At 42.9% G+C, this 23,750-nt stretch overlaps 1 protein-coding gene across 1 annotated transcript; it reads left to right on the top strand.

The window, feature by feature from the left end:
• On the top strand, nt 1-22,865 carry SRPX2 (sushi repeat containing protein X-linked 2). Its single transcript, XM_080909630.1, has 12 exons — nt 1-224; nt 390-441; nt 1,965-2,179; nt 6,681-6,761; nt 14,710-14,901; nt 16,908-17,084; nt 17,357-17,483; nt 18,206-18,327; nt 19,633-19,812; nt 20,131-20,264; nt 21,178-21,299; nt 22,298-22,865. Exons 3-12 carry the CDS (start codon nt 1,972-1,974, stop codon nt 22,476-22,478), a joined length of 1,524 nt encoding a protein of 507 aa, XP_080765756.1. The 5' UTR covers nt 1-224; nt 390-441; nt 1,965-1,971; the 3' UTR covers nt 22,479-22,865.
• Nucleotides 22,866-23,750: the final 885 nt, after the last annotated feature.

Here is a 23,750-nt window from a genome sequence, read left to right on the forward strand (position 1 = left end):
ATAGCTTTGGGGATAATATAGCTTTAAGACGACTTTTGGCAAATGTAAATGTCCTAACATCTGGGCAGTGTTACCAGAATCCCAGAGGCCCTGACAGACCAGGAGCCACTGGTTCTAGGAATGTTAAAGTAGAAAGGCGTTTTCCCCCAACTGATGAGAGGAGCAGAGAGCAAGGAGAAAGAGGAGAGATGAACGAGACCACAGAGTCATAAAATAAAAGGCAGGTAAGTACACTGCACTTAATCTCTCAAACGGAACTGCTCCACTTCACAGCTGTGGAGAGGTCAAAAGATTTGGGACTCAGATGATGGAGCTGGAGGTGGGGGGAGAGGGTTTTTTTTTTTTAATGAAATTGGATCATATGCTGTTTTCATTTGTGCTGCCTGCAGATGCATGTTCCTGCTCTTTTCTCAGCTTCCAGTAGAAGGATGGCTCCCTCCGGTGAGTCCAATTTTTCAGTCTGAGATTGGGGAGGAGGTGGGCAGGAGAGAGCGAGCTCATAGGCTCAAAAAGAGTGTGGGGCTAGCACAGGGAAGCCTCTATTCTGCTGCAAAGGCGTTGGTCTGAGGCTGGATGTGGGAGAAGGGTCAGCGATGAGCTCATTTCCCTGGCTCTTTTTAAAATCTCTTTCGGTTGCCACTTGATGCTTTACTCTGTCTATTTCCTTTATCTCCGCCAGAGTTTCTTTTTACCATAGCATCCGTACTACAGCTTTCCACTTTCTTAACCCCCATTCCTCACTCTCACCTCTCTCTACCTCTCTCTCCTTCTCTCTTCTCTCTCTCTCTCTCTCTCTCTCTCTCTCTCTCTCTCTCTCTCTCTCTCTCTCTCTCTCTCTCTCCTGCTTTATAGACACTCTAGATCTAAAAATTAAAAAGTAATCACTTGGAAAATAAATTTTGGACTTTATCCGATGTCCTTTAAGGACTCTGCCCAGAACCTGTCATAGGTGTTTTTTTTTTTTTTTTTTTTTCTTTTTATAAATGTTTCCATGTCTGAGACTGACTCCCTCTCTGAGCCTGGCATTGCACAGGAAACATGTAGGTGAAAGGACGCTTGCAGAAAGATCCAGTGGCTATTGTACATTGATGGGCAGCAAGTTGTAGCAATGCTACTTAAGGTGTTTTCGTCCAGTAGCACTACAGAATTCTTTCATCTCATCTCATTGCTGTGAAGATCTCCCCAGAAAGGAAAATGACATAGCAGTAGAGACTTGGTCATACTCTCCTTGTGGGCTCAGTAGGTGGGTCCTCTTCAAACTCCCTGTCCTCCTATCCCAGCAGGGCAAAGCTCGGGGGCGGGGTGGGGGTTTACACTTAAAAGCTAGAAGTAACTATCAAACTACTAAGCCTCAAAACCCAGAGATAAGAAAGGAGCAGAGATACATTTATTGCTTGGGAGGCTGGAGAAAGCAAACACCCTGTCTTGTGTAATCTGTAGTTAGTAATAATGATGTCAAAACACACTGGTTTTCCCCTCTGTGGCAGGCAATAATGTACACACTATTTTCCTTGTTGTGTAGGTGAAGTACAGAGGCCTAGAGAAGTTCCCTAGTTCTAGGATTCGTCACAGAACTGGACTCATATCCAGATCTGCCTCACTCTAGTGCTGAAGGTCTTAAGCCATATACGGTTAATGCTTCTCCCGATTCGTGGTTACGAAATGCTGAATGGACACAATCCCTTTGGATTTCCAGATTCCCTTCTAGTTCTATGTGACTTTATGCTAGTATTTTTCTGGTCTTGGAACTTCCGTGCGCCTCTCTTGTTCCTTGGACCAGGCAATATTTAAATTGATGGCCCCAGAGTACATTGAGGATTAGTTGCCTAACACTCTCCTCTTACTGCTGGGAGAAAAGGGGACCATAAATCCAAAGAAGGCTTATTATGCTTTGAAGCAGACAAGGTTTATGATCCAGATAGCACAACTGGAATTGATGAATGTTAAAATCTTCTTCCTCACAGATCCCATATGCCTGCTTCCTCTCGCTTTGGGGAGTTCATAGCTGGTTCCGCTCTGAAAGTCATTTCCCCTTATCCCGATACTTCTGGCCACATAGCCCTAGTCTTGCCTCCTGAAGCTTCCCTGACAAGGATGATGACTGTTCCACTGACTCAAAGAGGTGTGCTCTCACTGCTGCTACTCCTCACACCGGCAGTGACAGCAACGTGGTATGCAGGTAAGTTGTGTGAGCTGTTGTCCACTCCTAGGGAGGTCAAAAACAATACCAAGACTTAGAAGAGGGAAGAACGGGGTGACAATGACAGATCCTTAACTTAAGCCCAGAGAAAAACTGATCGGTGGCAATGAACATAACCAAATATTAGAAGGGGCTGCCAATCAAGGCCAATGAGGCATCCTAGTGAGAGCTGCTGGGTAATAGGCTGTAACACACAAGCAAAAGGGAGACAGCATGGCCTTTGAGGTGACCTTCCCAGTTTCTTTCTTGCTTTGTTTGTTTTTTGTTTTGTTTTGTTGTGTTTCAGTTGCCCTTTTAACTTCCTGGCAACAGCGGTATTTTAGGTTTGACTGTGTATATGGTTGGTATGTTACATGTTTGCTTTCTACACATGGGATTAAATTTAAGAGTCTCACAAATGTTATCCAAGTTCTCTACTGCTCTATCTACAGTCCACTGAAAACTCTTTAGAAGATGTATGTTTTCATAAACCAAAGCTGTATTAATATTAATTCTTTCTTGAGTAAAATATTCTTGTAAGACTCAGACCATGTATCTTTTTTTGGAAAAAAAAATAAGGGAGACAGGCAGTCTACTAAGAGGAGACAAGAATTTACAAGATTTTCCCCCTTTCTTTCTCTCTTCCTCCCAGGGTTTATCTACAGGATTTGTATAGCTGTTTATTGACCAACAGGGTTAATGACAATACAGATTACATTCTTTGAATTAGGAATCTGCCAGTCTCTTCTGGCTCATTTAGTATTTCAGAAAGGATGGAGCTCTCTGGATTCTTGAATGTTTCATGCCTCACCCCTGGGAGACATAGTGAGCCCAAAAGAGTGGACTAAGGAGGAGGGTAGACTGCAATGGGGGTGGGGGGCAATGAAAGGAAACTGAACCACCATGCAGAGGTTTTTGATTGTGTTCCAGTGGCATTTCAAGTGCTAAGAATATTCTGTGGCCTGTAGTGTCTGCCCTCCTAAGGGCTGGAGAGAGTGGGGGAGATGAGACAGTCCTGACCAATGGGGTTAGGAAAATATCCAGAGACGAGTAAATAACAAACTGCAACCACCACAGCCACAGTCACTGCAGCTAAAATTTTCCACATACCCCCAGCTCCTGGTAGAGGTCTTTGGCAGCAGCTCTGTTTGTCTGGAACAGCTGTATCCAGCTTTCAAACAAGTATGCAGGCTTCTTCCCCTCTTTGGCTTAACCTGGCTTTGTAGGGGGTAAAGCACAAGAGCTGACATTCAGCCGAAGAAATTCAAATTAAGCCCTTGGCAGAGTGCACACTGTTTGGGGTTAAAAGAGCCCAAGTCTTCTGGAGATAAATATGCAGCTGTTCTCCCCAAACACCCACTGGCTTCAACTCAAGCACAGAAGACCAAAATCTACTCAAAAGCCCACAGAACTAAGGGAATAAAGATCCGAGGTTCAAACCCCAATTTTGAACACCTGTATGAAACTCATGAAAGCCTGAAATGTTTTACAGACAAGGCATCAAAAAAAGCCAAACAAACAAACAAACAAACAAACAAACAAACAAAAAAACCCGAGTAGCTTCATGTGAGGTTCTAGGAAGGCTGTTTGCAAATTGGGCACTCCCCAGTTCTACATTTATTTCCCCCCAGACTGCTTGGGAGGAACCCAGGCTGCTAAGGTCTCCGGCAGCCCTGCAAGCTTTCTCAGATGGGAAATATTTGGAGTTTTCATGATTCTCCCTTTCAATGCTAGCTCACCCTGGGTTTGTGTCCCTTTGCCTATCCGTTCCTTTGTTCATTCTGTAATTAAGTGTTAAACATTGCCAATACCTCAAGGACTGTCTTATTCTGTGCCTTTGTTCTCAAATGGGAATTGCACAAAGAGAGCAGCTAAGTGTGGACTCCCGGCAAGTGAGAAAACGTGTCCAGGAATAATCAACAGAGAGTGGGAAATTGTTAGGGAGTATACATGAAGCAGAGTGGGTTAAAAACGGGGGCTGGAATATGTGCATATTTCAGGGACTCACACTTGTTTTTGTCATCAGAAGGCAGGTATTAATGTGTCTGTTAACATCATCTTTAATTATCCAATATCTTTCCAACCATACATCCACGAAGGGAATGGACAGGAACAGACCACACAGTAAAAAAAAAAAAAAAAAATAGAGAATGATGCAAAGGAACTGAGAATTGCTGCTTAGAAAAAGGGAATGAAACAGAGGCTGTGTCCTTCTTTCTTATACCCCACTTCAGTATCCCAATATGTGCATAAAATATTCAAAAGTAGGCAACGAGATGACGTGGGAAAGTTTAAGTGGTTAAGTAGCCCAAGCCCATTCCTGGTACAAAAGAAACCTAGCACTGGTTTAGCTACCTCTGCACTCTGGTGGAGACTATAATTATGTGATTGAGTTTTCCCCTTAGTTTTCCCACATCCCCTGTAATTCTGGAATGGTATAAATTGCACAGTGGTCTATGGTCTCCTCACCCCACCCCATTGCCACCGGGGGGGGGGGGACGCTAGGTTGCAAGACAGATTTTGGTTCTTTATCCCTTCTGGACATAAGTCAAAACACTGCCTTTCTTACCGTTTGAATATTAGTATCTGAGTCCATAGGTTTCAAACAGACCTGGGCTGGGAGGTCAACTCTATAATGTATTATCTAGGAAGCCTTGGGCAACCCCTTCTATTCCTCTGAGTCAGCTTCTGTGTCTTTATGTAGGAGAGCATTAATGTTGTGTACCCAGCTGAGATGTTATGGCAACATAATGAGCTAGCATATGCTCTACAGATTAAGAGCTAAGTTGTCATTGTCATTACTTTATCCAGACATAGGCCCATGACACCCTTCTTTCTCTTTTGGCGAACAGCTGTTTGTTCCCTGATGAGCAGTTCTTCAGAAGCTAGCTCTGCAGTAAGAATGGGGAGACCCAAGACTTTAAGGAACCAAACACATCTGGTCCCTTGTTTACGGGAGCTGTGAGGGATTGAGGCTAACACTAAACTGAAACAGCTGACAAGGATTCCATGCTGCACAAACAAACCTCCCATGTGGGAAAGAGAACAAGAGGGGACCTAGGGAGGAATAAAGGGAAGTCAGAGAAACTGGAATGTGAAAAGAGCAAAACTGAAAAGGGGAACCCTTTCCTTTGGAATGAGGGCAAACCAAGGAGGACATGATTTCATAGGGCAAACCTGCTATTTGATTGTTCACTGAGTTGGACTAACTCATCACCACCACCATCCTATCCAGAAGTCTCTCTCTCTCTCTCTCTCTCTCTCTCTCTCTCTCTCTCTGTCTGTCTGTCTCTCTCTCTCTTCTCTCCCTCTCTCTCCCTCTGTCTCTCTCTGTGTCTCTGTCTCTATCTCTCTCCCCCTCTCTCTCCCTCCCTCTCTCTTCCATTCTCCCTCCCCGCCTCCATTTCCTGCAGGAGGTCAGGTGCCTCTGCCCAAGAAAAGGCCACAAGCTTATGTTCTGCTTGTTTACATAGGTCAAAGGGCTCCAGCTTTAAAGCCCAGCCCTGTCCTGTAAGTACACACCTTCTCCTGGAACTGGAAAGTTATCTTGAGACTGCAACTAGGCTGGCTGCCCTCTTCCTGTACATGCACGAGAGCCCAGGGGCATTAAAGAAAGGCTCCCGGAAGCTTTGCTATGGAAAGAACTGAATTGTTTTCCAATTAGTTCATACTCATGACCGATTTCCTGCGTCTGGTTGGAACACTATGTTTAGTCTCCCAGACAGCCACTTTGAGGAACGAGGCCACTTAACTGAATGGGAGAGACTTGGAATGTTTTCCAGTTCAGAGGCTCACTGCTAAAACTGCTCCTGACAGGAAGGAGAGGAAATTACCCATTGCACTACAGTGTGAGGCCCTAGGTTCAATCAGTAGCACTGAGGAGGAGAAAACAAAAACAAAAACAAACAAACAAAACCTTATCCTGACTTCTCATTTTATTCCAAGCCAGAATAAAGTTCTTAGGAAAGAGTTCTCACTCCCCTTTGCCCTTCAAGTCATCCATCTGCCTTGGCATGCCTCCCTAGCATTTACTATCAGGTGCTTAACATGCCCTGTAGGCAAATGAGAACTTGAAATCTTGTTTCCCTGTGAAAACTGTGTGCAAAGTCTGTCACTGGAGAAGACACTTAGGTGGTAGCATTTCCTCAGAGCTGGGACAGCAGTCCATCCCCAGAGTTTGGCTACTCACTAAGGCAGTGCCTGAGCTGCATCAGTTGGGTGGTTTCTAGTCAAGATTGGCAGAATTGATAAGTGGTTAAGGGAGTTCAATTATTTTTGTTTTGAAAGTCTTCTAGTTAGCCCCCATACACCTTACCCCTCGGAAGTTGCTCTCTGGGTACCTCCTGTGATCAGGATCACCCACAGTTGTTCTGCAACTTTACAAATTACTTGGCAACTCTATCATGAAGTGTCAGATCCTAAGGCAAAGACAAGGGTGAAGGTACTGGGAAGTACTTGAGTGATAAGTGAATATAAATCTCTACTTTCTTCCTCATTCTAGGCTCAGGCTACTCTCCAGATGAAAGCTACAATGAAGTATATGCAGAAGAGGTCCCCGCTACTCGTGCCCTGGACTACAGAGGTAACTCTCATTGTTTCTTAAGCTCAGAAAGGATGTTTTATGGTCTAAGATCTGGACCCTCCCAGAAACATTCCTGCCCATGTTTAACTCGTATGTGTCAGAATTGAGCACAGAGAATCATCAAGATCTATGATTTTTTTTGCCATTGTTTTGATTTTGCTTTTGTTTGCTTTTAGGCATGCGATCTAGCACTGAGCCCAAGCCCCTTTGTTTTGTTCATTTATTTCTTGAGACGGGGTCTAACTAACTATGTATCCCTGGACAGCTTTGAACTCAAGATCCTTCTGCCTTAGACTCCCCAGTGCTGGCCTCACAGGTGTGCACCTTCACAGCCAGCAGGTGTGCTATGATTTCTAATTACAAATTTGGTTACTGACTTGCTGTGTGGTTTTTCCTCCCTGGCCTGAAGGAGTCATTATGTATAGACTGAGTATTCTATGCCTGCCTATTCTTGTGCAGAGTGAGCCTGTGGGGAATACATGGGATACAACATGGGTTTGTTAAGCTTACACTCTGTTGGTTGTGAAGTGACAATAAGATTAACGTGTAAATCAAATAAGTGTAAAACTGTGTGGGAGCCATTGATGAACTAGGAGTATAAGAGGTCATGTATAAAGCATGACGTCCAGGATAGGCCTTGAAAATGGACAGATTGTTATGAACTGGAAAAGGCCATAGACATTTGCCAAAGCAGATATCCAATGATAACAAGGTAAACCGAATTTACTGCACTGAGAGGCTGAGAAGAAATCCCCCTGACGTGAAGGGATGGAATATGGGTGGAATATCGGAGAAGAGACTTGAATAGAAAGAGTGATGTAGAAAAGGTTCCATGACTTAGGGGTCCTTCCAAGGAGAGTCAGAAAGAATGTAGAATAGTATTTCCTGAGTTTATAGTAAGTTAGGTAGTATGATGTCTAATAAAATTTAATTTATGATTCTCTCTGCCCATGCGTTCCTGGGCACACAAAAGAGTTTATTTGTTATGCTAGGAGCACTAATGAGTAGTCATGTGATTTTTTTTCCCCACAGGGGTGGTGACAATGTCGAAGACATTTCAGAACACTAGATTATTTCATTTAAAAAATAAGGGGTAAAAGAAAGAGCCTGAGTTGGGGAGACTCTCCGGGAATCAGTTACAGTGATGTTATGTAGAAGTATTTGAGACTGGGGGGGGGGGGCAAATAAATGTAGAGTAAGGATGCACCCCAGAGAAGCTAGATGTGTAGCTCAATAACAGTGAATTCAGGGAGTGTAGAAGGCCCCCTGGGTTTGACTCCCAGTGCCACAAAAAAAAGGACATATTCCCCAGATGTTATAAAGCAGATGATAAGATTGGGTGCACTAATGCCTGGAAAAATCCATTCTGAATACCAAGGAGGACTGTCAAAACCATTTCAGAAAGACAAACTTTAGAAAGTACGTTAAGAGCCATTGAGATGGCTTGCTACTAAGTCTGACAATCTGAGTTCAATCCCCAACACCACATGAGACAAGGACACACAGACACAACACACTTGTGATCACACACGTGTCTGTAAGTACACACACACGCACACACACACACACACACACACACACACACACACACACACACATTTGGAAGATTAAGTTTTGTGAATACCCAGCTTAAATAAAAAGGCTCTCTGAAGAGAGAACCAAGGTGAAGCCTTGGAAGACATTGCTATACATGTGTAGAAGAGGATACATCAGCGAATGATAGCATTCAGTGTAGAAGACTGTCTATTGGGAATATTAGAAAAGCTACAGATGAAAATTTAGAAATCTGGAAAGCGTATGGGATCATTTATATCAAGTATTGCAGAAAGATCAAACCGAAGGGTAGAAAATATTTTAATTGCTGAGGTGGTAAATGGTGATCTTTGAGAAAGCAGATCCGGTAGAGAAATGATCCAAGCATGGGGTTCTTCCATCTTTCAATCTATTATTTCTTGTCTTCTTTTTACTGCTACTGGTGTACAATCACTACGTCAGACTCTAAGTTCCTGCAGCCCGTTTCCCCATCCACCCACCTATCTCCAATTGAAACACCACATCTTGAAAACAGTAGTTCTCTCTTGATCTCCAAATCACATGGACTTGGGTTTCAGTCTCCCTGGTCTCTCAAGCAGCAGTAAACACATCCTTTTCTTCCTGGTTCTCGTTCCTTGGATTTCATGGTAATTTCTCCATTCGGATCCTGGTTGAAGCCAAGGTAGGAGAATGAGGTATGGGTGGTGATTGATCACAGAGAGAAGAAGACTGGGATCTGAATTTTGTGCATCCCTGACAGCTCCGGAGCTCCAGGACTGCATCTCTACCAGTGCTAGACACCCATTTAGAGATGTCGAAAAGAGAATTCTTTTGTCTTATCTGATAAAAAGTTGTACTGCAACCTGACCGTCCTGCTTCTATATTCTGATAGTTCTACCACCACCCTCTTAGTGACTCAGATGTTGAAGTACTCTAGTGTCACCTCTAATGACCCCCAGCACGTTTAATTAACCCCCTTTCCTCGTCATTTCTTACTAGTCATTCACCAAGACCTATCATTTCTTTAATACATGGGATTAGAATTAGTATTATTTCATACATGGATAAAGGTTATTGTTTCCTAATTAGATTCCTGGGCTCAAGTTCTGTGTTCCCCTAATACAGTGACCTAGTCAAACAATTTTAAACCACACTCCTAGTCTGACCACTTTTTAAGCCATTTTCTCACATGAAATCTGTGTTTTAGCTAGGGTTGTATACTGTTTTTCCCCAAAAGTTGATTTAGCACATCAGGTTTTCCCTTGCCAACTAATTCTTTTTTTTCTATTTAATATATCCATGTATTTGGAGAGAGCCATGGCACACTAGTGGGTGTCAGACAACGTGCTGTGAATTAAACTCAAGGCTTCATGCAAATGCCCTACCACCCAGCCACACCTCCAGTGCCAGAAGGACTTTGAAGGGTCTGGCATCCCCATTATTACCCCTCACCTGCCTCACTGGTTATTTTTAAATGATCAAAAAGCCCTTAAAAAAAAAAAAAAAAAAAAAAAAAACATATGCAACACAATAGCATTTGCCTTGGCGTTGAGTGTCCACTAGGAGTCTTTGCAACTTGGTCTCCGGGCCTAAAGCAAACTGAACAAGGTTATCAATGATGCATGGAAAGCAGTGGCCAGGAACGTACAACTTGAGGTCCTGGCCTCTCTTGTAATCACTTTTGTGCCTTGTAGCCATTTTCTCTGCAACTGTACCATTTACAAACGTCTTGCAGTTTAGAGGTGATACCTCCAAACAGAAGTACTGAAGACAGATGCCACAGTGCAGTGGCGCTTGAACACGGGTGAGACTTTGGCTCCAACCCAGATGCGGATTTAGAGAACAGCATTCTGGAGCATGAGCATTTCATGTGTAGAATTCCATTTGCTTCTCACCACAGCCACATAGGGCTGCTTTATTATCACCCATTTTACAGAACAGAAAACTAAGCTCAGGGAAAGCTTACAGTGACAGAAGTTAAGGAGGCAGAATGGGCATTTAAAGTGGGGTCTGTCTGATCACAAAGCCATGGTTATTTTGTGTCTTTCATCAAAAATTTAATTAATTAATTTTTAAAGATAAACAGAAAAGATAACAAGGAAGGGGGGGCAATTTTCCTTATGTTAGGGAAAACTGTCCACATGGTTACGTATTGTTTTCATAAAACTTACACTTTTGCCATTCTCCTATCAGGAAACCTGCCTGGAGTCAGAAAGAAGCCTTAGTGTGGAGGTGCAGCCTTAGTCTGCAGGGTGGCTAAGCAGCTGCCTCACAGCCTGTCTGAGTCCCGAGCAAACCAGTAACTGCTTGGGTTACCTTGAGTTTGCCACCACGGAAGTCTTTTCCTTGTTGTCAGACTTTCTTGTCCTTGTATGCCCTAAAGCAAGGGAGCCCTTCCAGTTTTTGAACTCTGGGCAAGCTATTAGCATGTGTCCCTCACAGTGCAGAGCGTTCTATAAATGTTATCCCATTTAAATTCAGTGGACACTTGCTATGCTGTGATATGCCAAGATTTCCAAAACACATTGTTCGCTTCAAAAAGAGAAAGAAGTTAGGACCGCGCCTATACGTCAGTGATAGAGCACTTGCCCAGCATGCGTAAGGTCCTCGGTCTGATCCCAAGAACCACAAGACGTAAAGTGGTGGTGGGAACCGTGAACATAATATGCTTGCTTATGTGTCATAAAAGCATCAAAAAATAAGCCGCTCTGCAAGGCTTTGCACTGTATCTATAAACAAACGGATGCCACGGGCCCTCTGGAAGGCGAAAAATGAGCATGGCATGTGAAAAGGACTCAGGACACATTTTACTACATAGCTAATTGCACTTTGGATTTATGAAACATGTGGATGGATTAATAAATGCTTCAAAATGGCGGCTGCAGTGGTAGGTTTTATACTTCGAATAACCCATTTTTGGAATAGACAGAGTTTGGGTTCCACCCTGCCCCTCCCCCCTGTCCCTTACTTCCCAAGGAACTCTGGGAAAGTCCCTTCCTCTTCCACAAAATAAAGATGAAGACTGCATACCTCACAGGGCTACTGGAGAGAACTGTATGAGATGGATGTGAAAACGGAAGAGCCGTGTGGAAACATGGGACTCAATGTGATTACATTTCCCATCAGGCCTTTCACCATGCAGTATTCAACCATAGTCTTAGTTTCAGCTGCCACTGGCAGTGTTTATGTATGGTTGTCCAACCAGTTAGGACTCTCTTTAACTGTACAGTCACTTCTCTTGTATTTCTTCATCTCATCCACATCAATGGCATGAAATGCATAGTCTGTCATATGCCTCACTGACTTCCACATAACCAAGCTGTCATCATCCCTGTTCTACCAGTCCGCTGGCCCTACCCAGAAAGGAAATCAAGTCATTCTGGAATAACTTGTTCTTGAGTGCTCCATTGGCTCATAAGCCTCACCTTGTAATGTTCTAGAGCACTGCACTCTCCGTCCCATCAAAGGCTCCAGGCTATTACCTAGAGCCTACCTTTTCCATTTGAAAAAGGAGTCTGTGGCTTTAGCCCTCTCCTGTCTTCCAACATTCTGTCCTTATGTCACCATTCTTCTGGGTTAGCAATTTAAAAAAATTCATACAAGCATATATCGTGTGTTGATTGAGTCCCCCCTACCTCTGTACCCTCCCATGTCTCACCCATCACTTCTTCTGTCGGTCCCCCTTGTTCCCCTTAGACAGTTCCATTTGTACCTGCATGCCATAATCCTCCACATCTGTATAAAGTCTAGGAACCACAAATCTATTTTTTTAAATGTTACATTTGTCTTTCTGAGTCTAGGCCAGGGAGCTTGAACTTTTTTACAGTAGCTTGGCTTTCATCACTCTCTTTGTATTGATTCTGAGCTTTGTGTCTCTGGCTTCCATTCTTGCTGCCTCTACCAGTTTCAGTCTGGTATTCTCCTTGACAGAAGATGGGAGACAAGAAAGAACAGATGTGCCTTTGAGGTCCCAGGCTCCCGTCTAAGTTTTTGAGATATGTGCTGTGGCTTTGTAATTACAAGCCCTGCACAAATCTAGCACTTAAGTGACATTATGTAATTCGGAGATGGTGTCTCCAGATGGGAGCCCCACCACTGCCGCTGACTTAAACTAATAGTGGAAGCCCAAAGCATGGTACTGGTTGGAGAATAGGTTTTACTCTCTCACCTATGTTTATTTTCCAGTTGCATGCCAACAGAGGCCCTAGCCTTTCATTGTTCCTTGACCTGGTGTTATGTGCCTTTGGTAAAAATTCCCCATATCCTTGTCTCTCTGACTTGAAAATCAAATAAACTTATATGGTCCTTTTTCCCTTCTAAATTCTAGGCAAACCGTGCCATGCCATGTGGGTAAACTTGTGCCATCCACCATCCAGTTGTTTCTTTGTGTCCCAATAAGCTCAGAACCATATGGATCAAGTAGTAGTGGTGCACACCTGTGATCCCTGCCCCAGGAGATTAAAGCAGGGAATCCTGAGTCTGAGGCCAGCATTTGCCATATAGCAGACTCTGTCTCAAAATATAAGCAAGAACATGGAACCAGTGGAAGAGTCAGCTATTTTGTTACCAGTAAGGCATCTTTATGATAGAACCACCCTATAAACTTGTGTGCTCAGCATTGAACTGGGATTAGACTTTCAGTCCTCAGCAGTCTGCTTTGAGGTCACATTCCTGTTCTCTCTCTAATGTATATCTTCCATTTTTCCCGTTGTTTTAAATTTTATACGGCAGCACGCACTTTCTGGTATACAGTTCTTTGAGTTTTGACCAATACCTAGAGTGAGATAACTGCCACCAGAGAACGAAGGCAGTTTTATCTCCCCAGAGAGCTTCACCATGCTGTCATGTCCTGTCTTTACCTCTGACATCTGGCAACTGCTGAGCTGTAGTCTATCCCATGGCCTGAGTATTTGTCATATGATGGAGTCTTGTTTTCCCAAGATACATTTAGAATTCATCGGTGTTGTCACCTGTATCAGCACATTATTCTTAAACATCTTCATACAGAGATAAACCCATTATCTATGCTGTACACACACAGAACCAATTTTTGACAATTCTGAATAGAGGAACTTCAAACATTAGGGGGTAAGACTGTGTGTAAACTCAGGTCTTCATTTCCATTGAGTAAACACTTTGAAATGAAGTCGCAGGGTCAACTTTTTTTTACAAAGAAAGTATATAACATCTCGGTAAACTACTTTTTTTCAGTGTGCCCTTGTTTTTCTATTTCCCCAAAGCAATTTGTAGTTTTGGTTTCTTTCCATCTTCTTTAGCACTTTGTATTATCATTCCACGTATTAGACATCCTAAGGAGTTTATTAATGATATTGCCCTGAGGTTTTACTCTGTATTTCTTTAGTGTTTAATAGGGCAGAACATCTTTTCATATGTTTATTAATCATTCACAGATTCTCCTTAATGACGTGTCTCTTTGTGTCTTTTGTCCACATCTTTACTGTTGAGTTTTGAAAACATGTTTTCTATATTCTATACTCTATTCCCTAGTCTTTTGTTGTGGATGTGATGTATGGTTTGCAAATATTTTCTCCCAGTTTTTGGATTTTCCCTGACTTATCCATAGAGCAAAAAGTTTTACCCTTGAAAAGGTCCAGTTGATTGATTTTCTTTAATAATTTATGCATTGGATATCATTTCTAAGACTTCTTTGCTTATCTTTGAATCCCAGAGATTTTCTAATTTTTTATGAGCTCTGTTTTTTTTGTTTGCAATGTAAATCTAACATCCATTTTGACGAACTTTTTTGAGTGAGGTGTGAGATTTAGACTCTAGTTCTTTTCCTCCCCTGTCTTTTTTTTTTTTTTTTTTTTTTTTTTTTTTTGCACCTGAACTTCAACTTCTCTAGTGTCCTTTGTTTTGAAAAGCTGTCTTTTCCCCCACTGAATTGTTTTTGCACCTTTGTCCAAAATCATGTTGACCTACTTAAGCCTGTTTCTGGGATCTCTATTCTGTTCTAGTCAGTTCTGTCTCTTCCCTTTTAACACCACCACACTGTTTTGCTGCTGCTGCTGCTGTTTGGTTTTTATTTATTTATTTATTTTTAGGTTGTAATTTCATTACATTTTTATTTTCTCTTTCCCTATAACCCCTACTCACTCTCCTTCAAATTTATGGCCTCTTTATCCAGCAATTGTTATTGTATGCATATATGCCTTTGTATGTATACACACATGCACACACACACATTCCTAAATATAAGCCTATTGAATCCATATAATGTTACTTGTATGCATGTTTTCAGAACTGACCATTAAGGCACCGGACAATGAATCAGTGTACTCTTCCCTGAGGAGAGCCACCTCTCCTACCCCCAGCTTTACTGAGTTGCCTATAGTTACTATTTGTATAAGGTTGATAACTGCACTTCTAGCTTACTTTTCTTCTGTTACTACAGTTCCCCGATGGTGTTACACATTGAATATCCAGGATGGGGAAGCCACATGCTACTCACCAAGGGGAGGCAATTATCATAGTAGCCTAGGCACACGTTGTGAGATCTCCTGTGACCGGGGCTTTCGACTGATTGGACGGAAGTCGGTGCAATGTTTGCCAAGCCGGCGTTGGTCTGGAACTGCCTACTGCAAGCGTAAGTTGCATGTGAGCATATATATATATACACCAATATGTGTATGAGAGAAAGTTAGCCTGCTGGCCATGGAAGGCATATACCTAGGGTTTTTATGCTGTGAAACTTGGTAACTTTCTATAGGCCTCCAACAGAGCCTTTCTTCTTCCTGACATTGTGGTTTCTATTTCTCTGTATGTGGTGGTTACTGTCCAAGCAATGTGGATATTTAAGTCACAGCCAGCCACTCTGACTCATAGATCCCAGAAATGTGTGTAGGAGGATAAGACTTGGCCATGAGTAACTGATCTAAGCCTGGGCCACCTCTTGAAGCTTCCAAGGATGTGTTCCAGACTCCTTCCTACTTGTGGTCAAGTGCTATTAATCTTCTTAGCCTACAGCCTTAGAGGTCTTGCCAGTAAAGCTGATGAGACATCTGCTAGTCTTCATTTTCTTCTTAAAGTAAAAAAGAATTCCCAATAGCGTGATGTGGGAATACAAATACACACGTAGCTTGAATTCTATCTTCCTTCATCTCCCAAAACCATATTTCATATTCAAACTCTTCAGCCTTTTGGCAGCAAGATTTGTCTTTCCATATGTGGTCAGCAAATACCATTTCAAGGACATCCATGTGCATGGGGTGCTTTAGGAGCTCACTCAGCTTCTCAACTACCTTTACAGTGCTAATAGGCTAATGGGATAGAAACTTAAATGTTTGCACACGCATGTTTCACACTTGTATGCATATGTGCTGAGTATTCAGAGATAAATGAGCTTGATTAAAAATAAGAAGCTATAGAGGAGAGAAGAGGGATGGCCAAAAAAAAAAAAAAAAAAAAAAAGTCACTATGGTAACCCTTCAGGCCATGATAAGTAAGTTGTTTTAGGACTTAAACCTCATCATTTCCAAACCGAATTTGAACTGAACTGACACAAAAAAAGATATGAGGTTATGAATTATAAGCATAAAATTAGTCAAAAGCATAGAGATATACCCATTTCCATGAGGTAGCTGTTACACTTGAGTCCTGTCTTTAGCTTGGACCTTCTTCATGGTTGAATCTACTGTTTTCACTGTCCCATAATACTGAGTAAATGGATTCATCTGAAGAGACCTAGCTTTATCCTTGGCTCTGGTTTCAAAGGGGTCATTTGAGGTGTGATTTATACATAACAAAAGTAGGGGGGAAAGAAAAGCAATCGGCTCATCGTCGAGCTTCATTTAGTCATGAAGAAAAATGAACAGAGCCTGTGTAAAATTTGTGTTAAAAGTCATAACATCCAAACTCTATGTGGGACTTACACAAGCTAAAGACATGTGCATGGCTTACTTCTTCCAAGTATCAGTTATCCCCAAACAAGACTAATAATGACAGGCTCACAACTATTCTGTGCTAACAGTCTTGAAAGCACACAAATTCCACCTTTATTAAATATCACCCTGCCTTCCAGGCAGTGGCCTGACTAGAGTGGACTGAAAGCCAACTGACTGTGGCATCTAAGTGAGCCTTGGCTTAACTGTGTGTACAGCCAAGGAACCTTGAACATGCCTTAGGGCATATAACAATTGAAGAAGACCCAGCAGCTAAGGAGCAAGAAACAAAAAGTAATCACTGCTGAGGCTTCCTTGAAATTGTCCTGTGAGGCAGATGTAGCTTATTGATTAAAAAATAAAAACAGTAAGACTCAGAGAAATGAGGCAATGTCGCTAAGTCACAGAGCAACAGGAGAAGGCAGGATGCAGACTGAGGCCTTATTTTCATAGTCATGCACACAGATTTGCTCTTTAAGACCCCACTCTCCATCCCACTGACTGTTTTTTTACTTTGTAATATGAAAAAAAAATTAAAAAGACAGTTTGAGGGTAAGGCAGTTCCACAAGAAATATTAAGGGCAGGCTAGGTGAGATTTCTATATTCTTTGTTGAATAGAACACCCACCCACCCACCCTCCACACACACACTCATGCATCTTCTCCAGAGAGTCCCATAGGGTGCTGAACTTGCTGTTTTGTTCTCTCTTAGAGATGAGGTGCCACTCCCTGCCATTCATCACTAGTGGCACATACACCTGCACCAATGGGATGTTGCTTGATTCTCGATGTGACTATAGCTGTTCTAGTGGCTACCACCTAGAAGGCGATCGTAGCCGAATCTGCATGGAAGATGGGCGGTGGAGTGGAGGCGATCCTGTATGTGTAGGTAAATGCTGGGAGCTCCAGTCATTCTCTTGCAAAAGGTGATCTGGCATTATGTTCACAGAAGATGTGGAATTCTAATGGCAGGATTCTTTTTACTCTGACAATACAGAAGGAGCATAGCATTGTTACCTATAGAGCTGGTCTCCTTTACCCCTCTTTCCTGACTATAGGTGCACTTTTTTTTTAAACCTACCCAGTGGTGTGTAATGTTGCTTTCATAAGTGAAGGCAGGGGATGTATAAATCCACATTTGATTTTTTTTGACCTCGGCAGACATAGATCCACCCAAGATCCGTTGTCCTCACTCTCGTGAGAAAATGGCAGAGCCAGAGAAACTAACTGCCCAAGTATACTGGGACCCACCCTTAGTAAAAGATTCTGCTGATGGTACCATCACCAGGTGAGCCTGAGTCATGCATGCCTTTTGTGTCCTTAGTAGAGTCTCCCAGTTCCCCAATGTGGTTCTGTTATCCACTTCTTCCCTCGGAGTGTCCAGCCACTGCTGAGCACCAGGCGGGGAATGATGGAGCAAAGTCTTGATAGGGTAGATCAGCAGGATCCTGGTCCGGCAGTGAATTTGGAGGGATGGAGGAAGAAGGTCTTCTGCAAGGATTTCAGTGTTACAGCTCTTTTAGACAACACTGAGTGAAACAGCTTCCTTAAATGGTATCCAACGAAACATTTTCTATTTTTTATGTGGGGTGAACAAGGACCATATAAACCTCGGAAAGTGGGAAAGGGATCTTGGGATGAAGGTTTATTGGCTGGGGCTTAAGGTTCTGGGATTCCTCATTTGCATAAAGATACAATCCAGGAAGTTGAGCCTGTAATTTCACCAAGGATTAAGTGACATTTCTCAGGTAGAATGTGGGGTGGGGGGCTGGGCTCCCCAGATAAGATAAAAAAGAGGAAGCCCTGCTGGGAAAGGGAGTCCTCCATTTTGCATGGAGCTCAGGGGAGCTCTCTAGACATGGTAGACTATGGCCTTTAAATAGCAGGATCTCCCAACACCCTGGTGTGCTTACGATCAGACAATACAGGCTGACCCTGAAGATGTGCCTCAGATCTCAATCCTATCTTTCTCTTGGTTGTTCAGTAACTCCTTCACCCTGTCTCCTGCAGGGTAACACTTAGGGGTCCAGAGCCTGGTTCTCATTTCCCTGAAGGAGAACACGTGATTCGCTATACTGCCTATGACCGAGCCTACAACCGGGCCAGCTGCAAGTTCATTGTAAAAGTACAAGGTCCGAAGGGGGAGGGGTCTTCATTGTATACAGTGTTCAAATTCCTGCTCTGCCCTGACCTTCAGAAACCCATGACAGCTATTTCCTCCTTTTTATATTGAGCAAAAGCCAACTTCACAAAACAGATTTATTAAGAAAACCTACACTACATAGGCATAAAATTGTTCTAGAAACCTTGATTCTCCACATGACTCTTTATTGTCCTTCTAAATCTAGATAACATTCACAAATAGTCTACATCCCTCACTTTTCTTAGTATTCAAAAATAATCAAATCTAATCAATCATTTCGTCTTTCTACTGAAATGATAACATTGGTGGCCTGCTGGTCCCCTTCCTCTTTGCTTCTGGTCACATAGTTTCACTTTACTATTGTCATCTTCAAAATAATTCATGCTTATAACTAGACATTTAAAAAATAATTAAAAAGAAAACAGGTACAGCAGCACATGCCTGTAATTCTAGCAGGTGAGGCAGGAAGAGTAAAGGTTGACCTGGGCTAAGTATCAAGATGCTGTCTCAAAACTAAAATTAAAGCAACACACAACCAGAATAATTTATTACACCCATCTTCCAGGGCTCCTTGTTGGTAACATCTTAGTATTTTCCTTCGAGACTTTTCTCTATACATACGCACAATGTATAATGAAAGCTCACTCTCTCGACTTTTCATTGAAAGACAAACAATATCCCCATGTTCTTTGATACTGCTTCCAGAAATATGTTTAAGCACAACGTAATAATTCTGTTCTAAATCTCTATCATGATTGCTTTTGTCTCTCAATCGTGGACTCATCTAATTTATACACAATTAAAAGTAAGTGTGGCAAAGTATGGTGGCACATATATGTAAAATCAGCCCTTGAGAAGCTAAGATAGACAGATAGTGAATGTGGGACCTCTTGGGCCCCTCAGAGAATCCTTTTTGGCCTGTGCTATATTGATTGTGAGATCAGGTTTCGTGAGAAAGAAAGCCATTCTGCAAGTTGATCATATTTACACTGCTTATCTATAAAAGTCTACAAACATAGATGACAATATTCTCTTTTATACATTTACATTCATCTGTTGACTCTGTGTGTATGTGTGTGTTTCTGTGTTTATAAAGAGTAGGAACTTGGGTTTGCATGTCAAGCTTAATTCCTTAGTGAAGAAAATTGTACCTCCATCTGGCTACTGAAAACACAGATAATCTATTCATTTGGATTATCTTAAGTATCTTGTCCTAGAAAGCTTGCCGGGGCTCTTTAGCCCTTCCCGACTATGAGATATATCATGATCCCTAACTTGACCTTCTCCCTGGCAGTGAGACGCTGTCCCATTCTGAAACCACCACAGCACGGCTACCTCACCTGCAGCTCAGCGGGGGACAACTATGGTGCCATCTGTGAATACCACTGTGATGGTGGTTATGAACGCCAGGGGACCCCTTCCCGAGTCTGCCAGTCAAGTCGACAGTGGTCAGGATCGCCACCTGTCTGTACTCGTGAGTGAAACTAGGAAAGGAATGACTAAGCATGCTCTAGGGCACTCTACAAGATCTCCTTCCATGGTCTAGGGGTCAACTATCAACGTGTATGGTATGAGAATAGAGATTCTGAGATGGGTCTATTTTAAGGACCCCAAAGAATACTTAAGCCTAAAAAAAAAAAAAAAAAAAAAGAAAGAAAGAAAGAAAGAAAAAGAGAGTATAAAATGTTCAGGTTTCCTTCTGGAATTTTCATCAGGGAAGGGATGGCAAGAATGTACAAGCCTTCAGGGGTAAAGAAGAAGGACCTGTTCTGACTATCTGCTTCTGCCCTAGCTATGAAGATTAATGTCAATGTTAACTCCGCTGCTGGCCTCCTGGATCAGTTCTATGAGAAACAGCGACTCCTCATAGTCTCCGCCCCTGATCCTTCCAATCGGTACTACAAAATGCAAATCTCTATGCTGCAGGTGAGACCTACTTACTGCCTCAGGATGGCTTAGTAAAGAGTTTGCTCTGTGCAACACAAAACCTACATGGTCGTGCTTTTTTGTGGATCGTATTTGATTCTTTTTATCATTACGTATATTGTTCACATTTTAAAAAGTGTCTTTTGTGGAAAAGTCATTAAGTATGGCATGGTACATGTATCTCTCAAGGAACTGGGTGTAGGCTGGGAATGGAATGTAGAGAGGCTTATAAAACAGCTATGGTCAAATGTAAATATTAAGAATAACCTACATGTGTCTTTCCAAGGAATTTCACTTGTATAATAAGTGCTTCATAAATACCACATAACAACTGGCAAGCTTTTACACATAGACAACAAATTCTCACAACAACCCCTATGATGTGCAGACTGTACTATGCCCCGCTGAAGACTTGAGCAAACTGAACCAGTCAGACTTGCCCAGGATCACTAGCTAGCAAGTGGTAGAGCTGGGACGGAAGCCAAGCTGTCTAGCTCCAGGTCTGTGATGCCTATCACTATCAGTACCTAAGTGTCTTGATATCGGAGAGGAAAGCCAGGAAGTTACTTGGAATTTACCTGGTGATAGGGAAGTAGATAATAGACTGATAAAAAGACCAGACTAGGTGGCTGTCAACAATTTTCTCTTTTCTATTCCACGCTGTACAATACGTTTCAGTTAGGTAGAATAAAAGAAATGCTTTTGTGAATCCAGTACTTCGGGAATGAGAGGGAAGAGCTTGTACAGACCTCATAATACTGTGATCACTTGATTCCATGAGATTGTGTGATCGTTGCAGAAACCCTTTTTTCCCATGTCGCTTTAATGGAGTCATGGGGTTGGGGGTTAGCCAAGCAGCCTAAGAATGTACATATAAAAGGCTATTCTATTTACTGTTCTTTCTCTTTCCCAGCAATCCACCTGTGGGCTGGACCTGCGGCATGTGACCATTATTGAGCTGGTGGGACAGCCACCTCAGGAGGTGGGGCGCATCCGGGAGCAACAACTATCAGCAGGCATCATTGAGGAGCTCAGGTTCGGACTACATGCGAGGCTGCAGGGCAGGGATGGGCAAGAAGCTAATACGGACCCTAGAGCGTAGGGCTGCCCCTGCAGACGTGTATTAGTGTCTTGAAGGCATTTCTTGTGTTTGAACTCTTAGAGCTAAATAAGGACAGTGATTCTCAGTTCTAAAGGAACCAAACAGAGCCATAAAATACACATAACCAGGCTCTACCTCAAAGCACAGATCTGGGCTTTCATAAAGTCACCTCAGGTGACTTTGAAGAGCCACAACTGAGAGAGACACAAAGGATTCCACTCCAGACTAGAATCTCTAGGAAGCTTTTGATCTCGCTGCCTATGAGCTCCTCTGTTTACTTCCAGTCTCCAAAGGAGAAAAAGGCATCTATGGTCACTGAAATCTTAACTGTACCTATCTGTCCCTCATGAAAGAGAGGGTTATAGGGAACAGGTGGTAGAAGTTGACTTTTCTCATTATCTATCCATTATCAGCATTACAGTTCCCCCGAATGACACTCAGGTCCAATAAAGGCATCAGTGTTCTCTAGGAAATCATACCTACCTCTACTTCAGTGTCAATGGGGACAGAACAATTCAGGGCAGTTAAAGAGACTAGGAAATACTGAGGACGGAGACTTGCAGCTACAGATTGACAACTTAAGCATGATTTGCTAATCAACCTTAGTGCTCCTAGGTCTGATGTGCATGCAAGTCATAAGTTCTCCAATTACATGCTTCCTGGAGTTACTCCCTGAAGGCTACATGCAGTATGCTATATTCTTGCTCCAAATGGAAAGCACAGTGAAGAAATAACAGGCTATGATGAGGAGGGAAAGCCAGGCAGGAAAGGCTACCGAGACTAGGATGCAGCAAGGAAGCAAAAAGGATTTGAGGTGGGGATGGCGAGGGTGGAACAGGGAGGGGCACAGCTATAAAAGAGTGGAGGGTAGTAGTGCTGTCTTGTGACACTTGGACCAAGGTCTCACACCTCTCTGAACTGCTCTGTCTAGGCAATTCCAGCGCCTCACTCGTTCCTACTTCAACATGGTGTTAATTGACAAGCAGGGTATTGACCGGGAACGCTACATGGAACCTGTCACCCCTGAGGAGATCTTCACATTTATCGATGACTACCTGCTGAGCAACCAGGAGCTGGCAAGAAGAAGGGAACAGAGGGATGTTTGCGAGTGACCCTGAGCCAGGGTGTGGCTGAGGCAACTGTCCTAGGAAGCTTAAAATGAGGGGGAATGTTTTCCCACACTGTTGGGAGCAGCCCTCAGGTGAGGGTGGGATTTTCCAAATCTAGGACAGTTCCAGGCATCATTTTTAGGGTAGAATATTCATTTCCCTAAGCAAGTCTCCACTTCGGGTAGCACTGGAGGAGCCTATGAAAGTATGTAGGGACTGAGGACATGTCCTGGACAGTGAGTTGTAGACAGAAGGTCTTCTTCCCCTGACTGGAGCCTCTGCCTAGCTTTTTCAAAGTCTTTCAGATAAGTAAATCCTAAATTCATTTCTTTACTGTGTTGTAAATGGTTCCTCTACCCTATGGTACCAGCAGAGGGCAGCATCGCAACAGACAAGCAGGACACTTTGAACAAGAATAAATATATTTTCCTTACTGTTAATTGTATTAGGAGCCTGGGGGGGGGTGGCTAGCATCTACAAAACATTCTTGAAGATGCTTGTTGATCCCCCTTCCATGATGCTGGGCTTAAAAACAATGTTCACTTGAACCATTTCTTCATCAAGCGTTAGAAACATTTTCTCCAGAGAGAGTTTGGGAAGCATCATCTAGCCACAGCAGGATGTTCTGTCCTAGATGCTCCAACTAGCTTGTGAGCTAGAACTTCTGCTTACGGGGGTGTTTAATACCCTAATGATGGCCCTTCATTAGCAGATTCTGCAGTCCCTGAACAAGATTACACCTCAGAAATGGAGAGATGGCTCAGAGGATGAAATGCTTGTCATCAAGCATTGAGACCTATTTGATGCCCAGAACCCATGTAAAATAGCCAGATGTGGTGGTGTGCACTTGGAATCCCAGTGGAGAGGTAGAGATAAACACATCTGTGGGGATCACTGCTCAATAGCAGAGTCTGGTGGTGAGTACCAGGCCACAGAAGAAACGCTATCTCTAAAACCAAGACGAACGTCATAAGAAACAAGCCAAGACTGACCTATGATATCTACACACAGGTACACATATGTGCATGAACATGTATATACACACACAAACTACCACCACCAGTTCACCAAACACAGCAGGAAAACAAAAACAAAAACACATTCACTTCCTCTGATACCCACTTTTAGAAGAGGCACAGAGTAGGTCAAGGTGAGGAACAAGGCCTAAAAGTGAATTTGAGGTTGGGGTTTTGGGAAATGGGGCGGCACACAGATCCCTGCTCTTCTGCTCTTCCTTTGCCATGCATCCTCTGTCTCCCTCACCATTCCCTGCCC

Source organism: Micromys minutus, assembly GCF_963924665.1.
Source record: "Micromys minutus genome assembly, chromosome: X".
NCBI lineage: Eukaryota > Metazoa > Chordata > Mammalia > Rodentia > Muridae > Micromys > Micromys minutus.

Bases quoted from the DNA above. Each gene is read 5' to 3' on its own strand.
- SRPX2 (XM_080909630.1), top strand. From the start codon at position 1,972: ATGCCTGCTTCCTCTCGCTTTGGGGAGTTCATAGCTGGTTCCGCTCTG. The intron at 14,902-16,907 runs GTAAGTTGCATG...GTTCTCTCTTAG, and splicing joins TGGAACTGCCTACTGCAAGC to AGATGAGGTGCCACTCCCTG. The intron at 18,328-19,632 runs GTCCGAAGGGGG...TCTCCCTGGCAG, and splicing joins GTTCATTGTAAAAGTACAAG to TGAGACGCTGTCCCATTCTG.